Below are 19,811 nucleotides of genomic sequence, written 5' to 3'. Positions count from 1 at the left end.
ATTTCATTAAAATGAATCAATTATTTTTGAATAGATGAAAGAAATGTTATAGACTAAGTGTATCTAGCTTTTATCTCATAAGTTTTAGTTTAGTTTAACACAAATATTTTATTCAATATGTAGTCTAATAGAATTTATAATGTTGATAGAGTCGTTTCATTTTCACATAAAACAAAAACAAGAAGAATAATTACATTCTTTATAAATGAGTTAATAATTAAAGTACAAAGTATTACAACAAGAATATATTGATGTTAAAAGAGAAAATTAAAATATAATTTATTGTCTTAAAGAATCTATTATTTTGTTTAAATTTTTGGTTCTGCAATGAAAAATCTCATATTTTCTAAAGAAATAGAATTAACTAGTGTATTTAATAAATCAATAGAATCTGTTTCCACTTTGTTTTCTTTAATTAATTGATTTAATGCAACTTCTTTTGTAAATAATTTGATAAGAAATTCATGTTTTGTTTTTAGAAAACCAGATGCATCAGATGAGGATAGTCTTGTATGAAGTACACAATTATTAATAACTAATACTACACTTTCATTTGTATCAAAAATATTAATATTAATTGATGTATCTATTCCATCAATTATCTGTGGATTAACAGAAACTGAAAGAAGATCACAAAAAGCTTGTAATGGAAGTAATTGATATAAAGGACAATTATTTAATATTTCTTTAGGTTGATGTTCTCTCAATTCTAAAGCAGCTGTTGCATAACTATATTTCCAAACAAGACATTCTTGTGTATAACTTAATTGGTCATATGTTTTGGCTAATAATTCTCTTGCTTCTTCATTCTTTGGATTAGAAAATATCAAATGATTTAATATTGTTACTGCCCACCTATAATCACCATTATTAAATGCTTCCTTTCCAATATTTAAAGTATTTTCTTCTCCACCAAATGCTTTTATATACTTTCTTGCTAATTCTTTTGGAGGAAGTTCATTTAGATGTGCAGGATTACCATCATACCATCCAAGATATAATTGATATTGTGACTTAATATTAAAATTCAATGTACCATAAAGATTTCTACAACAAAATTCTTTAGAAAGACTTTTAGGTAAGTGAACAAATTCTGCTATTTCATTTGGTGTATATCCACAATTAGCATAACGTAATGTTTGGTCGTGGATATACTTATACAAGTCTCTTTTTGTTTTCCAGAAATGAAGAATCTTTTCATTTCCATACAATGCCCAATGATGTCCACCAAAATGAATTTGGACATCTTTTCCATATTTAACAATCACATCATCAATACATTGACTCCATAATTTCCCACTTCTAACTTTAGCACCTCTTGGAGTTAATAAATTATGCATTGCTTGAATCATATTATCTGCTGCACTTAAAGCATTAAAATCTGGGAGATACATCATCATATCTGCTGGTGATTCTGTGTTAAGAGTTAGAATAAAATCAAACTTTATTCCATCAATATCAATAGTACAATTCTCTTTAATAATTGTAGTGTGTTTTGAGTAAGGAATACTGACATTTATTGATGTTGGGTCTAATGAATTGCCAGTAACTTTTGTGCATGAATTTCTAATTCTAGACCCATACATAAATTCTCCTCTTCTTTTCATAGCTCCACCAGCCATAACACTTTCATCAAATATCATATCAAAGAAAGTATCTGGAACATATAATGGAATTTCATCATTTCCAACACCAGAATATCCACCAAAATGATCTCCATGGGAATGAGTAATGATAATAGCTGATACTGGAAGATTTTCAACAGTATTTTGAATCAATTCAAAAGCTTTTTTACAAGCTGAGATAGTTGACATACAATCAATAACAATCCATCCAGTCTTTCCTCTAACGACTGTAAAATTAGCTAAGTCTAGAGTAAATGCTCTGACTTGGTAAATCTTCTTTGGAACAATTTCAAATACTCCCTCCAATCTTTCAATATTAGCCCTCTTATAGTAAGATGGATTATCTGTAGGTGGACATTCTGAAATTATCTGACTCATTGTTTTTCTAGACTTGATTAGCTCATCAAAATTTAAATTGTTCTTTTGACCATCTAAAGAAGCATAAAATCCTCTCATAGCATCATGGTAATCAGTTTCTGAACAAATATCATACTCTTTCAGAAATTCTCTATTCTTTTCTATCACAAATTTACTAGCCATATCTCTATTGAACATATAAAGTTCAGTATCATCTTTTATAGCCATCATCAGAACAAAAGAAGAATATAGAAAGTACAATAAATGAATATTAGACAACTATTTTCTTCTTTTTCAATATTTTGATCTGTTGTTTTCTTAAAAAAGAATATCTTCAACTTGAAGCAAAGATGCAAAATATTGAATTTGTTATTCTTGTTTTTATAAAAATGTTTTTCTTGAATTATTTTTAGATTTTCAAAATCTTAAAGATTGAGGAATAGAATAAATGAAAATAAAACTGCTAAAACAAAACAAATGGACGTGGAGGGATTGTCATCTTGTCCTTCACAAGAAAATAATGCAATTCTAAAAGAAATACTCAGTTTGATCAAGGAAATCAATGGAATAGATATTAATGGATCAATGGAAAAATTCAATACGGTGATATGTGCTATTAAAGAACTTCAAGACCATTGTGAAATAGTTAACATTCTTAAGGAACTTATTCTTTCATATCAAAAAGCATCATTACCAATCCATACATTGACTGATGTTATTGATGGTATTTTAGATATTATTAAGGTATCAGCAGGAAATAAGAGCTTATATGGGACAAGTTGGAAATTATTATTAAAAGTTATTTGTGAAAAGGAAAAAGAAAACAATAAAGAAAGTTATTGTATATTAGACACTAAAATTAAAGTCATTACTAGGTATCTTCTTAATGAACTTAATGAAATAGGGAGAAATGGTAATATTAATCAACCTGCCTTTATGTTTCTTTCAAAAGTACTTCATTCATTAACTAAATTACATTCATTCAAAATACCAATCAAAGAAGTAAATAAAGAGTTAAGTGAATTAATGTTAATTCTTATTAATGATGCAAAAGAAAACACAGATGAATATATGATTACTATTAAAACTATTCAAGCATTTCAATTTATAATTGATGACTTAAATGAATTATCATTTCCTCTTCAATTTATTCTTCTTGAAGTTATATCAATAAACCAATATCAATATTTAGAATTAACACTACAATTATTAAGTCAAACATCTAAAATAACATACTCTTTTTATTCTTCTTTATTACAAAAAATATACAAATTATTACCATCTTTAATGCCAAATATGTCACAATTACTTCATCTCTTAAATTGTTATTTAAATGGAAATACTTTAACAAATTTATTTTGTACTCGAATACTCTATCTTATTGTTTGTATTACTCCTGTACAATATCGTCTTCGTATTGTTTCTAAACTTACAAATAATATCACTTTCTTACTAACTTTACTTTTAAATGACCAATCTAATGATTCAATACTTTCTTCTATCTACATTCAGCATTTAAGTAATCTTCCAGGAAATTCAAATTTACTTCGTTTTCTAAGAACTTCTCGACAAACACAATTACTTGTTTCTCATATTACTCAATGGAAAGAGGAAGAATTATTAAATATACTCACTCCTAACACTCTTGAAATCATTACCAAAGAAACTCTTCTAAACATTCACAAGTCATTATGTTCAACCCCATCTTTTCTCTCCTCAGTCATCCAAAGTATTATTTTCGAATACCTTCCAGAGAGGAACCAAACAATTCTTGTCTCAACCGTCGAGAAATCTATTGAAGGAATGCCATTAATTAATTATCTTGGAAAAGATGATGTTGTTCAAATTATTCAAAAATGCTCTTCTGAAGGAATAGAAGGAATGATTCGAATTATTTTATTTTTTCAATACGCACAATTCCAAGAAGCTAGTATTGTCAAAGAAGTAGGTACACCATTTAGTATACCATTTGTTCAATTCATTAAATCAAAACCTTTAATAGTATATTCTATACATCCTCAAATTGTCATTACATTAATTAGTAATGAAAGTATTCTTAAAGACTTAGAACAAGCCATTAAAAATGCCCGTAATAAAGTATTAAGAAATGGGAATGGAACTGAGTTGTGGAATATGTTTATTAGTAAAATAACCAAAATGACATTATAATAGATTTTATTATTTAAACTTCTTAATTTTATTGTTTTATTCACTTACTCATTAATCAAATTACATTGAAGGAGGTAATACTGGTAATTCAGTATTAATGTTCTTATCCATCTCGTCATCTTCATCATCAAAATCATCATTCTATTTGTTATTTTCTATTTTATTTTAATTATTTAATCATTTGTGTTAACAAACTGTTTTAACTCTATAATTTCGTTGTAATAATGTATAATTATCATCCTGTGGCTTTGGTAATTCAACAGAAGCAACAAAATTTCTTGGTAATTTAGCTGTATTACATGCATTAACTCGTTCTCTAAGTTGGTCTTTAGATGTAGAAGCAGTTGTTCTATGTCTCATTTTAATTGCCATCTTAACATCGTTTAGTGTTGGTTGTACATTTTGGGCATGCTCAGAAAACACTACAATGTCACCAATTAACTCACTCAAATATCCTACTCTTTTTAATATTCTCTTCTTTATTATTTCATTATTTATTAAAAACAAACGAGTTAAAAATTCTAATCCCATGTCAGCAACTGGATCTTGGTATTCTTCAATTCCTTTATCCTTTAATAATGCCCGAATCCAAGTCATAATTTGTGGTTGTTCTTCACTCATTAAAAACTAAGTGATTTTTATTCAATCTTTTCTTTTTTCTTTTTTTTTGTTTTTTTTTTAACATTACCTAATAGATTTAAAAACATTTTCAATGAGGTTGAAGAATATTATGAATACTAATAACTCGTTTAACTCGTTTTAAACCATGGTTTCGTTTTGGTTTCTTTTCCTCCCTTTTTTTGTGATATTGATAATCTTCACTACTATTTGACATTGTCGAATCACTTTGTAAAAAGATTTTATCTAATTCTTCCTGATTTATTGATGATTCTTCAATTCCACTTCCAAGAACATCACATGCACGTTTTACTACTTCTAGTTCATCTTTAGTAATCCCACTTTCTTTCTTTAGTTTAATGTTATTAGATGCTGTTAAAAATATAGATGAAGCTTGCTCAAATAAATGTACTTCTGATTGTGCTAATTCTTTAAAATCCTCTTCAAAATCTTCTTCGTTCATTGATACATCTTCTTCAATTGAAGTTGAGGTTGTTTGAGTTTGGTTTCCACTAATCTTTTCATTTTCTTCTAATTTTTTCATTTCTTCTTTTGAGTTTTGTTCCTCACAACAGACACTAGTGTGAGACATTGAACATACTTCTGTTTGTTGTTTTAATACACCATTATTTTCTCGTGGTTGATCTGTGTTTTGGTTTTCTTTTAATTCATTTGTCATAATACCTTGATTTTTATTGTCAACAGTATGTATTGTCCTTTTTTCTATACCTGTCATTTCTTTTCTCTTTCCAAGCACAGGAGATGAATTATCAAATACAGACAATGGGAGTGTTTTCTTTTCAGTACCAAAGCAATTTTTAGATGAGGTGTTATTCTCTAAAACAATATCATTGGAAGCCATTAAATAAGCACGTTCCAAGTCATTCATTCCATCTTGAGTAAATGAAGGACAAGAATCAGAATTAGCTTGACATCCACAAGACATAGTGTGTTTTGTGGTTTTGAGTTTAGTTCTTTTTCGACATTTCTTCAATATCTTTTTATTAGAAGTTTGGTAACTTTTCTACCAACATATATTCTTTAAATTCATCATTTCATCATCACTCTCAAAAACTCCATAATTGAGTGATGTTATATATAACAAAATATAATATAACCAAAAACTTGAAAATCAGTTTAATGAAAATAAAACAATTAGGACATAATGAAATAATGATAGTATCAAAGTATTTTGATGGTATTAATGATTTTATTAATTTAGAATTAGGTGTTAAAAGGTATAGAGGAAATATGGAACGATTTCGTTTTAATCCAATTCCTTTAGATGACTATTCAAGAAAGTTCTTTCCTAATATTGAAACACTAAACTTATATAACAAAGATGATATGATATTTAATGATGGAAAAATATTTAAACAAATGATATGGTATAAAGTAGAATATTCAACATATTTAAAAGAAAAAGAACAAGGAAATGAATGTAAAAGTATTGAATATACAGAATATGATAGAGAAGAGTTTGGAGATGAAATACCTCCAGAGGTTAACTCGCTTGGAGATAATTGTTTTGAAGGGTATGACTCTTTTAAAATGGTAATACCTTCTTCTGTAACTAAACTTGGAATGAAATGTTTTAGTACATCAGAAGTAGAAGATATTTCAATTAGTAATGCTGTTATTTCTATTGGAAATGCATGTTTCTCTTTCTGTACAAATTTAAAAAAAATTCAATTACCAGAGAATATTTGTATTATCCCAAATGAATGTTTTGCAAGTTGTACAAATCTTTTAAATGTGACAATTCCATCTTCTGTCTCTTCACTTGGAAATAATGCCTTTTCATTTTGTTCATCATTATTAGAATGTAATTTACCTATTTCATTGCGTTCTATTCAGAATAATTGTTTTAATGGTTCTACATCATTAACATCACTTTCTTTACCAATAAATATATCTAATATTGGAATGAAAGTATTAAAAGGATGTTCTTCTCTCAAAAGTATTGATGTACCCGAGCCATATTATTTATTTAATAGATTTGTATTGTTTAATAGAGAATTGATAGGAATAAAACTACCAAAAAGTCTCAAAGAAATCAATCATACCCATATTCAATTTGACTTGCATCAAAATCATTTTGAAATTCCTCGTACTTGTACTTCAATAGGAAGTTGTTGCTTTGCATATTGTCACTCTTTGAAAAGTGTTAGTATTTATTCTAATATCACTGGTATTAAAGATAGGGCATTTTATGAATGTAATAATTTAACAAGTATCTGTCTTCCTAATACAATTAAAGAACTTAATGAATATACATTCGACTCATGCACTTCACTAAGTTCTATTCACTTTTCTAATAAACTAGAGAGTATTAAGGAAAGGTGTTTTCAAGGCTGTCTTTCTCTGAATCAGATTGATATTCCAACAACAGTCACTTTCATAGGAGATGAGGCACTTCCAACCAATTATGAATAATAGTGTTATCGATTTGAAATAACTGGTATTGAAACACTTATTAATTCACAAACCATTTTTTTTGTTACGTTTTATCTTTCTTTTAAGAAATGTACTTATACTCAAAGTACATTTAAGAGTATGTGTAAAATTTTACAAGTTTGGTTGTTATTATTTAAATAGCTTTAAAATGTAGTTTGATTATTAAAGTGGTACAAGTATGTGTCAAATAAAATTATAATTACAATCTTGCATTGTAAATATAAAAATAATTAATGTATTGGTAAATAAACAGTTTTGTGCTATAAATGATGATAATCTAAAGAGGGAATAAAATAAATTAGCATTCAATCTAAATTTATTTAGAGAGAAAGTGTGAGAAGTGTCAGAACATAAAAAGTATTGTGGATTGTTTAAATAACAAAATGAATGAACAATTATCATATAACGTATGGAAATTTAAAATAAATTTCAAATAATAAAACACTAATCATAATGATTTAGAAATACCAAAAATAACTATAAAATATTCTTCATTAGATTCTGTTGTAATTTTAGATTAAAAATAGTCTGGTAAAAATAATATAATATTTCACAACTTAGCATTTCTATATCATCATTAATAGTATAATACATTGAATAGAATCGAAGAGCAAATTAATATATTATCACTTCTTTTTTATTATTATCATACTTAAATACAATCTTTATATGTGATTTTTTGTATAATTCTCATTGAATGTTAATAAAAAATCAATTTTAAATATTCCTATTTTTATTCTCTTGTCATTTCTTATAGAGGTTATAATAAAAATAAAACTCATAACTTGTAAAGACTACAAAAATTAACGATAGAATATAATATTCTTTTTTTAGAAAAGAACAAAACAAAATAAATTGGTAATAATAAATTTTGAGAAAATACCAAATGATAACATATTTTCTTTGAACATATAACATAGTTATATCATTCATTTATGAATGTAAAATGTCACATTTGAAACAGAGTATTTCTTTTTTAAACTAGAAAAATATGAATAAGAATAAATACTAATGGGAACAAATTTTTTTTTAAAAATGAATTTTGGATAATAAGGAATTAATTAAGTATTAATAGAATTAGCTTCTATTGTTAATGGCTCAGTGGAGACCAATCTCAATGAATCTTCTTGTAGCAGCTATATCGAGTATTATTTGTTGTAATAGAAGCAGTATTCCATGACATCAATCATGTTTTTTATTACAATGGTTTTTTAATTTCTTTTTCGATGTCAATTTCAATTTTTATTTCTTTAATTAATTTATTACTTGAATTATTCATTAATCCATTTATTGAAATTACTACTGGATTTATTTTGACATATTTTAATTTTTCTATTTTCATTAGCTTGTTCTTTAATTCCTTATACTTATTTCTTTTCTTCATTTACACTCAATTAATACTGTGATATTCAACATTAGTCATATCAAATAATAGACCAGTTTTATTCTTTTTATCTAATACATATATATCTGATATTTTGTGGTATTGTCATTCACTTTTAGGCATGATTTGTTTGTTCAATATCATAGTGATATCTTTATATTGGAACATTGTTTCATATGGAGGTTTTTTATATTGATTATTTCATGTATATTTTCTTATTAATCAATATTATTATGCCAATATTGTCATGTTTCTCTATTTGTGATTTTTTATGATAAATACAAGATAGTAGAATGTGTTCTACTGTAACTCTCTTGTCTTTACAAAGTGTTGAGTATTTCAATCTTTCATTTTTCATTATTTTTGCTTTCTATACAAACAAAATATTGCTCCATCTTGCATTTTAGTTAATTGGAGGAATGCATTCTTTTTAATATTGATGGAATTCCATGCTTTCACTGTAGTAGTTTTATCTACTCCTTTTGACTCAAACCATCTTCTAAAATGTTCACTTATTTGATGATACTTCCATTTTTTGATGTATTTGTCATTAATTTCTTTATTTCTACTACTACTTCTTTTTCTTTTTTCTTTTCTATCCCTTCATTTATTATTTCTTCTATTTTTGTTTCATTTATTTTATGAATTATTGTTTTTTAATTCTATTCAATATTCCCTTCTTAGTGTACCACCTATCTAATATGTTATTTCCTATTTCACTTTCTCTGGTACAGTAGTGCATCACTGTTCTTACTAATTCAATAACATATTCGTCCCTTATGTTTATTAATCCTTCACCCATTTCTTCTAGAGGGACATATAACCTATCTTTGGAGTTTCACCAATGTATTTTGCCTTTCTTATTTATTTTCTTATCTCCAAATCAATTTTGTCTAGGTCAGTGATTTTCAAATTTACAACTGATGCTGAATATCTGAAGATAGGGATTACTTCCATGTTTATCCTTGTAATATATCTTCTATTACTACTTTCATCACTGTTTATTTCTTCCTTTTTCTTCATCATTTTTTTTCTTTGATGATTTTACAATTGAAGGTGTAATCAATTTCATCGGACTGCCATATTCCTAAATATTTATACAAATCCTCACCTTCAACTACGGGGATGTTTTGCATTCCATTTGGTATTTTCTTATTGTTTTTTAATACCAATCCTGATTTTTTCTCATTCATTTCAATATGTAACTTATTATTTCTTTAATTTCATTGTGGATTATTCCCATTTCTTCACTACTTTCCGTCATTATTCTCATTTCATCAATATATAATGTGTGATTTGATTTTGGGAATTTCTCTTCGATGATTTGAGAAATTACATTCATCTGAATGATGAAGAGTAGAGGGGATAAGGAATCACCTTGTAAAATTCCTCTATTTAATTTAATACTACCTAGATATTCATTAAATTTATAACTGATGAATATCTTCAATCTAGTCATCATACTTTCAATCATGTCAATGATGACACCCTCTACATTAAAATATTTTAATGATTCAATTACCCATTCGTGGTTGACTGTGTCATATGCTTTCTTGATGTCATAATATGACTCCACATATTTTGGGTATTTCTCTTCTTTCTGCTGCTTTAACATATAACTATTAATTATTCCTTCTTTAGCAGCTAAAGATTGTAATTTACATCTCAATTGTTTATTACTAATTTTCAATGATTCATTATTCATGTTAATTCTTCTGTGAATCTTTTCTTTTAATATTGATGTAAATACTTTCATAATTACATTTGTACAACTGATAGGACGATAATTAGTGACATAATTCATATCACCTCCTTTGTGGATTAATAAAGTTCTTCCACTTACCATGTCTAATTTGATGTTTTGAATGAAGTTCAACCATTCATTGAAGATATTGAGAATGATTTCTCTTGATGATGACATCCTTTTCCAATAATACCCATATATAGTGTCTATTCCTGGTGTTTTCCAGTTACTTATTCTCATTATACTTAAATTTAATTCATTTATTGTTATTATGACACTATCATAGTTTCTATATCTTTCATTCCATGAGGTGATTTGTTTTATTTTCCATTTCTCTTTATTTAATTTCACCTGTGTTTCATATAACGATTTCCAATATTCTAAAGTAATATCGTTATTTTGGTATATTTCATTATTTGTTTCTTCCTTATTCTAATTTTCTTGTTAGAATCAAACATGATTTTATTTGTATTGATTCTGATTATTTCATCTTTATTAAATTTAATTCTTTCCTTTATCATAGTCATCATATATTTTAGGTACTTTATTCTTTCTAGTGCTTTAACTTTTATTCCTTCTTCATCATGTTCATTTAATTTCATGATGCACTTTATTCTGTACAATTTCATTGACCAAATCTTCTAGTCTATTGATTTTCTTTAGGATTTCTTTTATTTCATCAAATTTATCTCCTATTATTTTATTTTGGAGATAGAGGTGCATAACCATTGAAATCCTCTTCATATCATCTTGTAGATAATGCATTCTGCTTCTTGATATTATCCAATCTATTATTAATTTCCATTATTAATTGGTCAGTTTCTTTTCTTTGAAAGTAGTAATTAATGTTTGAACATTTTTCTATTTTCATTTCTTTTATTTTATTGATGAGAGTGTTAATATATTCTTCATCAATTTCAGTAGAGTTATTCTTTAATATGATGTTTTTTATTATTAAATTACACTCTACTCTTCTATTATATCATTTACTTTCATTTTAATGTATTATTTAGTATTTTCTTTTATTTTATGTGATATTTTAATATATTTAATATATTCTTTTTCATTATTGACATTGATGTTTGTCACTTTTATTATATTCTCTATTTGTTCCCATCTTAATTTCTTATATAATTTCTTGTTTAACCAATTAATTTAAAACAATACAACACTTCAATTAAAATTCTATTTCTTTGTTCTGTTGTATTTCTTGTCTGATTATCATCTCTTGTTTTTTGACAATCAGTGCTTTGCTTTCCTCTTCGATCTCCACTACTGTCTTTTTCATAGGAGTAGTTTCGTTCATCTCCATCGTTCCTGATGATGCTTTCCTCAGTACTGGTTGTGTATTTATCACAAGTGTCATCGTTTTCTTCTTCTCCAGTTCCTTTTGTGAGATAAAATTTACAATATCATCTTGTTGTTTTGATATTATTTGTTTTTGTGTCTCATTTTCTTTTTGTGTGTTGTCTAATTCTTCTCTTGTTCTTTCTGCAATCTCATGACTTATTATTGCAATTTCTTGATATTCAGAGATTTGTTTTTCTTTATCTCTTATTTCTTTCTTTAATTCTTCAGTGTTTTTTTCTATCATTTCAATCTTCTTCTCTAATGTGTTTGTATTTTGTTCTAGCATTTTGTTTCTCTTTTTCAACTTTTCAATTTCTTCTTTCATTCCTTCATTTTCTTTTTCCATCTTCTTTTTATTAGCTTGAATACTTCGGATTTTTTCTTCTTTATTATTTACTTCTGTGATTTTTCTTCCTTCTATCTCATTTATTTTTCCTTGTAGTTTTAAGTTTTCTTTCTTCTAATTTTTCATTTTCTTTCTTCATTTCTTCATAATTCGTTTGAATCTTTCTATTTTGTGTTTTCATTTCTGTAATTTCTTCTTCAAATTCTTTCCTAACTACTTCTTTTGCTTTTCTCCTCATTTCTTCTGAGATGGCTTGTTCTTCTTCCATTCTTTTCATACTTAATTCTTTAACTTTTTCTTTTAATTCAGTAATTTGATTTTTCAGTGCAAGTATTTCTTCTTTTTCTTCTTCTTCTTCTATCTTTTCTTCTTTATTTTTTGTTTCTTCTTGTATTTTCTTTATACTTTCTGTTTCATTTATTATTCTTGCTATTTTACATCTATCATTCATTTCTTTAATTGGGTTTTTGTTTTTAATTTCTGCTTCTATAGCCTTAATGTCTTTTTCCTCCAATCTTTTGTTTTTTCTTTAAACTCTTCTTTCGTCTTTTCAATTATCTTTTTCTTTTTAATTGAATATACTTCTTGGAGGATATCATACCATTTTTTCTTCTTACCTTCATATTTTTTAAGTATTTCTTCGTATTCTCCTTCTTTCCATTCACTTGTTATTTTTTTTATTCTTTCTTGTATCTCATTTATTGTTAGCCATTTGTATTTGTTATTTGTATAATCTTTATTGTTATTGTATTTATCTTGTTTTTTATTTGTTTTTCTTTGTGTCTTTCGTCTTCTAAACCCTTTTTCCTTGGTGTATCATTTACCTTTATTATTATAATTGTTATGCCATTTATTGCTATTGACATTTCTTTTTTTATTGTATGACCTTGGATTTCTATGTCTTGTTTGCTTTTCTTTACAAGACTCTAAGGTTTTACACAATAGCCATGGCATTAAAATTTGTTGTATTTCCTGCATTGGAAAAGGATATATTTTTAAAATAATTAAAATAAAACATTGTAATAAGAATTTAATGAAAAAAGAAAAGAAATTCATTTATTGGTTTTTACAATAAGCATAATAATTCGTTTGGTTATAGTTATCTTTATAATGCTCTACCTTATTTTTAATTCATTTTTAAATCTTTATTCCTATTCTTCAATTTTATTTAATAAGACTTTTCTTTTTTAGCTTCATTTTTTATGAGTTATATGATAGAGATACAATGAATAATTGCTTTATTTGATAACCAAAATGACTTGTTCAAACAGGTTAATGAAAGTACATTAGATTTATTATTATATCCATTTATATTAACAAGAAAAATTCAATAAAAAAAATTCAGAATATCACAACACATAATATATTGTTTCATTAAAATAATAATTTTTAATTCCATTAAAACTATTTCTGTGTATCTTTGATATAAACAAATAAGTAACAAAAAATATTTATTTATACCTTCATTTGGCATAAACACTAGAAATAGTTAATAGTAGAAAAAAATAAATAGATTAGGACAAAATATCATTAAAAATATAAAAAGAGTTATCTAAGATTTAATTCTGTTAATTAAAGGATTTTAAGTTATTAATATATTTAAATCATTTTATTTTATATGAATCTGATTCATAATAACTTTAGCCCAAAAATACAAACTAAAAGTAATTTCTCTCAAATAAAAAACTATAAAAATACGTATCAAATTTTCTTTTTGAAAGAATAATAAAAATGAGATCTACATCTCTTATTTATTCAAAAAAAAATAAGCAAATGCCACGTTCACAAGATGAAAAAAACACTGAAATGTTAAGAAAAATGTCACAACTTCCTGGAAATAAAAGATGCATGGATTGCCAAGCAATTGGTCCTGTTTATGTAGTTATTGATTTTGGTACTTTTGTATGTCAAACATGTAGTGGTATTCATAGAGAGTTTGGACATAGAGTCAAATCCATTTCTATGGCAACTTTTAAGCCAGAAGAAATAGCTAAAGTTAAAACAATCGGCAATGAAAATGCTAGAAGAATTTGGCTTGGTCGATGGACAACAGCTGATTACCCATTACCTGAAAGTGGAAATGAAAGAAGAATTAGAGAGTTTATGAAATTAAAGTACCAAGACAAAAAGTGGTTTGACCAAGCTGCTTACAACCAAATTATGAATGGACAAACACCTCCCCCTGTCACTCATCATCCTGTTGTTCAAGAAAATATACCTAATAACACTCAACCAATTCAACAACAACCACAACAAATTCACAATACTCAGAACGCAGGCTTTTGGAAAGACGACGATAATGTTGGACCAATTAAACCAGCCCAACAACAACACAACCAAAGCATTTTAAATATTCAAAATGAACAACCTAAAAAGAAAGTTGATTTCATGGCTCTCTTTGACCAAGCTATGCAACAACCTGCTCCTTCCCAACAACCTCAAATCCAACAACAAGCACCAATGGACCTTTTTGCTCAACAACCAAATCCTTCTCAACAATATCCTGCTTTTAATATGCAACAACAATACCCTATGTTTACTCAACAACCAGCAGCTTCTACTCTTATGCAACAACCAACACAACCTATGTTTACTCAACAACCAATACAGCCTATGGGCTATCAACAACCAACACAACCAATGAATTACCAACAACCAATGATGCAACAACAATACTCTATGTTTACTCAACAACCAACACAACCTATGGGCTATCAACAACCAGCAGCTTCTACTCTTATGCAACAACCAGCAACCACTACTCCTGTTCAACAACCAAAACCACAACCGAAACCAGATGTTTTTGCTTCACTTGGGTCTTATCATCCAAAAGCAAAAACAACACAACCTGAGCCTCAAGCAGCCCCTGCACCATCTGGAAGTGATGTCTTTGATTTTATCTAAAGGAGAAGACTTACTTTTTCTTTTACTTGTCTCATGGAAAATAGCTAAAAGTTTATTGATTGGCTGTTTTTTGTTAATATGTTCTATTTTTACAACTCAACTTTTAGTTATAAAAATCACAAATTATTTGATAATAAATGATAACAACAATTATTGAATTAATATTAAAAGAGAATAAAACATAACTTTCTCTAATAACAAAAAAAGAAATACATTAACAAAAGATAAGTATTATATCCATTGTTTAATGCTTTACTTTAATAAGTTCCAACAATGTATGTTAAATAAATTGATTTAAGAATTAGAGAAGAAAAAGAACATTTCATTATTTGTTGGTTTTAGAATAAGTGTAATAATAAAATAAGTAAATTGGATTAGGAAGAAAAACAAAATTGTCCTTTGGTTCAAGAACAACAAAAAGAAAAAGAGGCAACTGTGGCAGATAAAGTTCTTACAATTTAAACAATCAGTCTTTCCATAAAGAAAATTCAAAAATGAGTTAAATAAAAAGAAATTTGTTGCAACTAACCTTATCAAATGGAATAATGAACCACATCAAATCCAATACCAAAAGTCTAATATTTATGTATTTATTGGATATATTTATATTTTAGTAGTCTCTTAACAAATGTGAAAAGAAGCATCAAAGACTATTAAAGACTAATAATTTTATGTTTCATCATCAAATAATTTGTTGAATGAAATAGATTTAATACATAATAATGCATAAAACAAATCAATGAACCATATTAAAACAAACCAATATAACACGTTCTAAGTGTTATTAAGAGAATAGAATGAAATAAATGTATTAAAGAAAGAGTACAAACAAAAGAAAGAACAAAGATAATGGAAGAATGAATAAAATATAATAAGAATTATGAGCAACAAAAAGAAAAAGAGAAGGAACTAGAAAAAAGGAAATAAAATTAATGGATAGAAGAGATGTTGAACGAGGGTATGATTCAAAGAAACAACGAAATGTTCAAGAACGTAAATACTCAGAAATTGTAGCATTAAAACGGTATAATAATTGGGTTAAAGCGTGTTTAATCAGAAAATATATTCCAGAACATTCAAGAGTATTAGATTTTTGTGGAGGGAAAGGAGGTGATTATATTAAATTTAATCAAAATAGTGTTAGGAGTGTATTAACATGTGACATTTCAGGAGAGTCATTAAAAGATGCAGAAAAAAGATATAAAGAAAGAGAGCCAGCATTTAGATTTAATTTGAAAACAATTAAAGAAGATTGTTTTAGTTCAGAATTGTTAAATAAAATACCAAGCAATAGTTCATTTGAAGCAGTTTCATGTCAATTTGCTATTCATTATAGTTTTGAAACAAAAGAAAGAGCTTATCAAGCAATTTTTAATTTAACAAAATATTTAAGAAAAGGAGGATTATTTGTTGGAACAACAGTCAATGCATATAGAGTAGTAAAGAAATTACGTACTGTTCCAGGAAATAAATTTGGTAATGAGTTATTTACTATTCGTTTTGATGAACAATTTGATAAAGAGAATATACCTACATATGGAGCAAAATATTATTTTGAATTAAAAGATGCTATTGACAATTTACCAGAATATCTTATTCCATTTTGTGAATTTCAAAAAATCTGTGAAGAACATGGATTGAAATTAATTGGATTTTGGGATTTTCATCAATTCTATAGAGAATGGATAAAGTTTCAAGAATATAATGAATTACTTGATAAAATGGGGAAGATAGATTATATGCCAAATAATCAATGGGAAATTATTAGTTATTACTGTGCTTTTGTCTTCCAAAAAGTTCGCTGATTAAAAATAATTTTGTTTTATATATCATTTTATTTTTATGAAAAATACAACTTCAATCTTAAAATAAAACAGTTTCATAGAAATGGATTTTGAGAAAGGTGTTTGTTTTGTGGATGATGTTTAAATACTTTTCAAGTTGTAAATACAAAATAAAGAATTACACTCATTTTGAATAGAATTGTTTGGTTCGATTTAAAGCAGGGAAGTTGGAATTTAATAATAAAACTCTTATACCAAAGTTAGAGAAAGGGATTATTTCTGTTTTTGTTGTTTGTTTTATATTTTCACTACAAGACAAATTTCAAAAGTATTGTAATTTATTGATTTAGTCATTAGAAGGGATGATTACCTTTCAGTGGAAAAAAAAAGAAACTCCAATTATAGACACTGAAATGATTGTATTTCCTGGAGATGCTATTGCACAACCTATACCTCAAAAAAATAGTGGATATGTTCAAATTAAAGAAACTAAACGATCATTTTTCTTTTGGAATCAAGAAAATGACATTAATAGCTTTTATAAAGGAATTGAGTTAATGCAAGCTGTATTTAATGGAGAACAAATCCAAGCTTTTGACACAACAATTCCAGCACAAGTTCAACCTATATATACTATCAAAAATGGAAAGATTGTTATTGCTGATGTTTCCTTAAATAAAGTACTTAATTGTAAAACAATTGAAGAAACATTAAAAGAACATCCTGAGGATGTAAGAGAATTAGCACTTCTTTGTCCTCCTGAAGAGATTGAAGGAAAGACCAATGAAGAACTAATTCCTGTTATCATTGATAACATTCGTTCGAATCAATTTCAAGAAACATTACGTCTGATTGAAAATGCAATTCATGCTGGAGAAGGAGATGTCATTTGCCAACAGACAGGAGCAGAATTACATCACCAAGGGATTGGAGGAATGAGAGTAGTGTTATTAGATATTGTTAATCGTTATAAATTATAAAGATTACAAACTTATTTTTTGATTTAGAGCATTTAAAACTTATTTTTTATAATAAAATATTTATTGTTTAGTTTTAATGTTCAAATTCTCACAACTTATTGAAGGTAGAAGGAAAAAGCAGATATTTTTCTTAATAGTTCATAACTAAAGTTATAATAAAATACTCAAAACTCGTGTTTTTAGAAAAAGCTTATTCGATGCAAACAATGCAATAACTGAATCGGTCTTTTTATTGTCGATGTTTTTTAACTCTTTCCTAGATAAGTTGTTAATAATACTAAGTGTTGTAAGTTTTTCAAACTAATTTTCTTAATACTCTAAGTTAGATGTAATATGTCTTGTTGTTATCATAGATTTATAAATACTACTTCAATAAAATTCACTTTCTCTAACTTGACTAGATATGGTTTGTGTTAGTGCTGTTATCTATTTTTTATTTTTAAAGAGTAGTTACACATTTTGAGTAAGTCCTTTCATTATAAATGTGATTTAGGTTTAATAGTACAGAATGGTATGTATCTTTTATTATATTATAAAACAGAAGAGACTAATTAACATCTTTGGGGTTTCTTATAGGAACAATGATACATCTGTTGAAAAATAACAAGGATAGTATTAATTATCAACTAGACTTTATTTCAGTTCAATAATTTATTGTTTATTAATTGAGAAGATATTTTTAGTAATTAATGTAAAGTAGTGAAGTAAAATTTATTTAATTGTACTTAAAAAATAAAGTATAAGAAGAAACTCTTAGTACATTCTTAGTGATTATATTCTTTTTTATTTCGTTATCAATGAAATTAATTAACATACTATGAATAACTCTATTAACTTGGATTTTTAATTCTTCAAAAAACTCATTCATCAGCACAAAGAATAGAAGTTTTGTGTGTTATAATATTAAACTACTTTATATACTAGTAGAATAATTGTCATTCTTTTTTCTCAATATATTTTCTTTTTATTAATACAATTAGTTTCTTCTATTTCATCAATAACGAGTCAGAGATTTATAATTATGTTTGTTATACATAAGCAAAACAATGACTATGAATTTATTATTCCTAACTCGAAATAGATATGTTAGTTTTATAAACAAAATTATTCTTCAATAATAAATAGAATAACATATTCACATTAAAGAAATAATCAGTAATTTCATCATTAAGAATATATTATTCTTATGTGTTTGAATAAGCATTATTATTAATTTAGACACAATAAAATGCTATTACTTTGACCACAAGACAAACAATATTTAAAAGAAATATTTATATCCTTTGTTCAGGTTCAACATTTTCATTATTATTAAAACTTATCCTTTTTTCAACATGAGTCACTGATTTAATAAGCAGGTTGAAAGTGTTAGTATTAAAGAAAAATAAAAGATAGTCTCACTAGTCATTAAAATATCAAAAAAATAAAGAGACTCATACAAATTTAAAAAAATGTTGAAAAGAAGTTCTTTCAGTAAAGAAAGTATTTGGTGAATGTTTTATTGTCTGTTTAAACTCGTTTTATCTCTGAATAAAAAGAAATGCACATGAAAACAATAGTTGGTATAAATGAAAAATAAAATTGACTGTGAATATTATTAGATAAAACATAACGTGAGTATTTTAATTAATTTATAATAATATCAAACAAGCACTATCATTTATTTTTTCTTTAAATTAACTAATTGAATAAAAGAAAAGAAAAATAACATAAGAACGAGGATAATGTCACTGAAAAAATTTTATTTTTCAATTTAATTGAAGAAAATAGATAACAGAAATAAAATTAGATAGATAAGTGTTAATAGAATTGTCAATTATTCATTGGTTAATGGAGATTAATCATATCATATATCATTAAAATGAGTAATGTATTTTTATTTATTATTTCTTCTTGTTTTATGATTAAATCATTTTATTTGTTTTATTGTCTTTTCATTCTTATTTTTGTTTCATTCTTCTTTTTATCTTCTTTTTCATTTTTCATCATTTTAATTATTCTCATTCAATTATCATTTCTTTATTTCTTATTTTATATTGAATGAATATTTCATTATTATTATATTATTATTTATAATTTCATTTATTATTAAT

General features: G+C 26.0%; 8 protein-coding genes across 8 annotated transcripts, besides 1 other annotated feature; 5 read left to right on the top strand and 3 right to left on the bottom strand.

Moving 5' to 3' along the window:
* Positions 1-308: 308 nt before the first annotated feature.
* EHI_095100 (uncharacterized protein) lies at positions 309-2,213 on the bottom strand (the record flags this gene model as incomplete). Its single annotated transcript, XM_644713.1, has 1 exon — positions 309-2,213. The coding sequence occupies one exon, from the start codon at positions 2,211-2,213 to the stop codon at positions 309-311; it is 1,905 nt and encodes a 634-aa protein (XP_649805.1).
* A 354-nt stretch (positions 2,214-2,567) lies between these two features.
* EHI_095090 (uncharacterized protein) lies at positions 2,568-4,151 on the top strand (the record flags this gene model as incomplete). The annotated part of the gene is made up of 1 exon (XM_644714.2): positions 2,568-4,151. The coding sequence occupies one exon, from the start codon at positions 2,568-2,570 to the stop codon at positions 4,149-4,151; it is 1,584 nt and encodes a 527-aa protein (XP_649806.2).
* Positions 4,152-4,211: 60 nt separating this feature from the next.
* EHI_095080 (uncharacterized protein) lies at positions 4,212-4,772 on the bottom strand (the record flags this gene model as incomplete). Its single annotated transcript, XM_648377.1, has 2 exons — positions 4,212-4,292; positions 4,347-4,772. 2 exons carry the CDS (start codon positions 4,770-4,772, stop codon positions 4,212-4,214), a joined length of 507 nt encoding a protein of 168 aa, XP_653469.1.
* Positions 4,773-4,860: 88 nt separating this feature from the next.
* EHI_095070 (uncharacterized protein) lies at positions 4,861-5,715 on the bottom strand (the record flags this gene model as incomplete). Its single annotated transcript, XM_644716.1, has 1 exon — positions 4,861-5,715. One exon carries the CDS (start codon positions 5,713-5,715, stop codon positions 4,861-4,863), a length of 855 nt encoding a protein of 284 aa, XP_649808.1.
* Positions 5,716-5,909: 194 nt separating this feature from the next.
* Positions 5,910-7,205, top strand: EHI_095060 (uncharacterized protein; the record flags this gene model as incomplete). The annotated part of the gene is made up of 1 exon (XM_648662.1): positions 5,910-7,205. One exon carries the CDS (start codon positions 5,910-5,912, stop codon positions 7,203-7,205), a length of 1,296 nt encoding a protein of 431 aa, XP_653754.1.
* A 1,068-nt stretch (positions 7,206-8,273) lies between these two features.
* Positions 8,274-13,039: a repeat region.
* A 742-nt stretch (positions 13,040-13,781) lies between these two features.
* On the top strand, positions 13,782-15,030 carry EHI_095050 (uncharacterized protein; the record flags this gene model as incomplete). Its single annotated transcript, XM_648381.2, has 1 exon — positions 13,782-15,030. One exon carries the CDS (start codon positions 13,782-13,784, stop codon positions 14,952-14,954), a length of 1,173 nt encoding a protein of 390 aa, XP_653473.2. The 3' UTR covers positions 14,955-15,030.
* An 856-nt stretch (positions 15,031-15,886) lies between these two features.
* EHI_095040 (mRNA capping methyltransferase, putative) lies at positions 15,887-16,759 on the top strand (the record flags this gene model as incomplete). Its single annotated transcript, XM_644273.2, has 1 exon — positions 15,887-16,759. The coding sequence occupies one exon, from the start codon at positions 15,887-15,889 to the stop codon at positions 16,757-16,759; it is 873 nt and encodes a 290-aa protein (XP_649365.1).
* Positions 16,760-17,100: 341 nt separating this feature from the next.
* EHI_095030 (uncharacterized protein) lies at positions 17,101-17,718 on the top strand (the record flags this gene model as incomplete). The annotated part of the gene is made up of 1 exon (XM_644274.2): positions 17,101-17,718. The coding sequence occupies one exon, from the start codon at positions 17,101-17,103 to the stop codon at positions 17,716-17,718; it is 618 nt and encodes a 205-aa protein (XP_649366.2).
* Between the last annotated feature and the right edge of the window lie 2,093 nt (positions 17,719-19,811).

The sequence above is a fragment of the Entamoeba histolytica genome, genomic scaffold, assembly GCF_000208925.1.
Source record: "Entamoeba histolytica HM-1:IMSS scf_1104750517755 genomic scaffold, whole genome shotgun sequence".
Lineage (NCBI taxonomy): Eukaryota > Evosea > Mastigamoebida > Endamoebidae > Entamoeba > Entamoeba histolytica.
This window is presented reverse-complemented; position numbering and strand designations above follow the sequence as displayed.